Source organism: Parasteatoda tepidariorum, unplaced genomic scaffold, assembly GCF_043381705.1.
Source record: "Parasteatoda tepidariorum isolate YZ-2023 unplaced genomic scaffold, CAS_Ptep_4.0 HiC_scaffold_15498, whole genome shotgun sequence".
Classification (NCBI taxonomy): Eukaryota; Metazoa; Arthropoda; class Arachnida; order Araneae; family Theridiidae; genus Parasteatoda; species Parasteatoda tepidariorum.
Window position 1 is genome coordinate 1 of NW_027261426.1, and position 1,777 is coordinate 1,777.

Genomic DNA, 1,777 nt, shown 5'->3' on the forward strand with positions numbered 1-1,777 from the left:
GCATCTTTCAAAAAAGAACAAAAAATCCTAAAATCTCATGAGGAAAAAAATGTTTTTTTTTTTTAAAAAAATGACGGGAAAACTAATTGAATTTCGTTCCGGTTTTTTGGTTTTCTGATTTCCGGATAACGGGTTCTGTACTGTATTTTGTTATATGAAAGTTTTTAATACTGTTATCACTATTACAGTTATAGCACTGGAGATATGTCTGCTAGTCATTTATATCAATCATCCCCCACATCCAATCCTGTTGAGAGCGTACATCCTGCGCAACAACAACAATCTTATAGTCAGTACAAAAATTATGTTGATCTCTCTCTCCTTAATATGTGTGACGGAGAAAAAGTAGATCCAAAAATGCTTTTTAGGTATTCCTTTTCTATAAGTTTTTTTTTTCTTTTACTTGTTTCATTATCATTATTGTTCAGTTATATTTTTGTTTCCTCCTAATTTCAGGAGCAGTCGGGATCCTCCTGTTCATACGTACAGTTCTCCTGATCTTGCTGTTCCTCATGAAAACACCTCAAATCCTCTCCATCACTTCAAACCACCTCCACCTTATCCTTACATGCAAAGATCTAGCTGCAGTACACCTGATTTAACTAGAAATAGTGTATTTTGATTTTTATCATAATTATTATTACAATTCTTAATAAATTTTATTTCTTTACCGTTATCCGCCTCTCTGATTATCCCTAGTTAACTCGGGTATGTTTATATTGCAAATATTTAATATCCCGAGTAAACTCGAGCGCGTCAGAATTCCTGATAAAACTGTTTTGTTTTATCACGCTTTTATTCGGCCGGAAGCAAAACAACAAATAATAATAATCTGCTGTGAAGTTTGCCAATATTTGTTTGAGAGTTTTGCTATTTGCGGAGCTGCAAACGTGTTTTGTACAATTGTATATACGATGGTTGAGGAATTTACATTGAATAAAGAGTAAAAAAATGTCGTTCGTAAGTGAAAGTAATGCAGATGATTTTTCAGATGGTGAAGTTCTGACCATATACAAAGACCGATATTTAACTTTTTCCATTTGCCCGAGATAATTTGGGATAGTAAACTGATGGTGGATTAAATATTTTTTACACATATTAAAAAAAAAATTAACTTAGAACTTGTGTATTATGTTTTGTTTTAGTTCCTTGTATTTATTAATGAAATTAAAAAAAATTATCGATTTTTTGCTTTTTTTTTAACCTAACTTTTAAAACCTAACCTTTATGATACTCTGAGTGATGGTATCTCCTCTTTGCAGGTCGTTTCAACCAATCCGTCGGCAGTTCTGAACAAACCTAATTTGCCTTACAAGATTGTTTCGGTGGGATGTGCCAAAGTCGTCACCTCCAATCCGATTCAGCAGCAGACCGTAGCCTCCACTAAGTTGGTAGACTCGCAAAACAATCTCCCCACTCACTCCTACGAGAACTGCAAGGCCTCGGAAGCCGAAGGGCCGACCAGATTCGCCATCAGGAGGGACAGCAATCGACCTTCTTCCCTCAAGATGGAAGGTGGAGAGGAGGCGGACCCCCTGATGGGACCTATGCTTGTTGCAGNCTTTGAGAACACTCAGGATTCCAAATGATGCTAGGGTATGTATTTTCTTCATGATTAAGCATACTTGCCAAGTCTCCTGTTTTTTTAACGAAGACTCCTGTATTTTATGACTATCTCCTGTTTGCCCCTATATTCTCAAACTTCTCCATATTTGATGAAGAAATTTTAACAATAAAATATCTGCTGCTGGCAAAAATACTTCTCTTATTCCTCAAC

General features: G+C 35.6%; 1 protein-coding gene across 1 annotated transcript; it reads left to right on the forward strand.

Annotated features, from left to right (window-relative positions):
- The first annotated feature begins 162 nt into the window (after window positions 1-162).
- On the forward strand, window positions 163-1,589 carry LOC122274022 (uncharacterized). Its single transcript, XM_043057974.2, has 3 exons — window positions 163-368; window positions 457-613; window positions 1,263-1,589. The coding sequence occupies exons 1-3, from the start codon at window positions 205-207 to the stop codon at window positions 1,587-1,589; spliced, it is 648 nt and encodes a 215-aa protein (XP_042913908.1). The 5' UTR covers window positions 163-204.
- The last annotated feature ends 188 nt before the right edge of the window (window positions 1,590-1,777 follow it).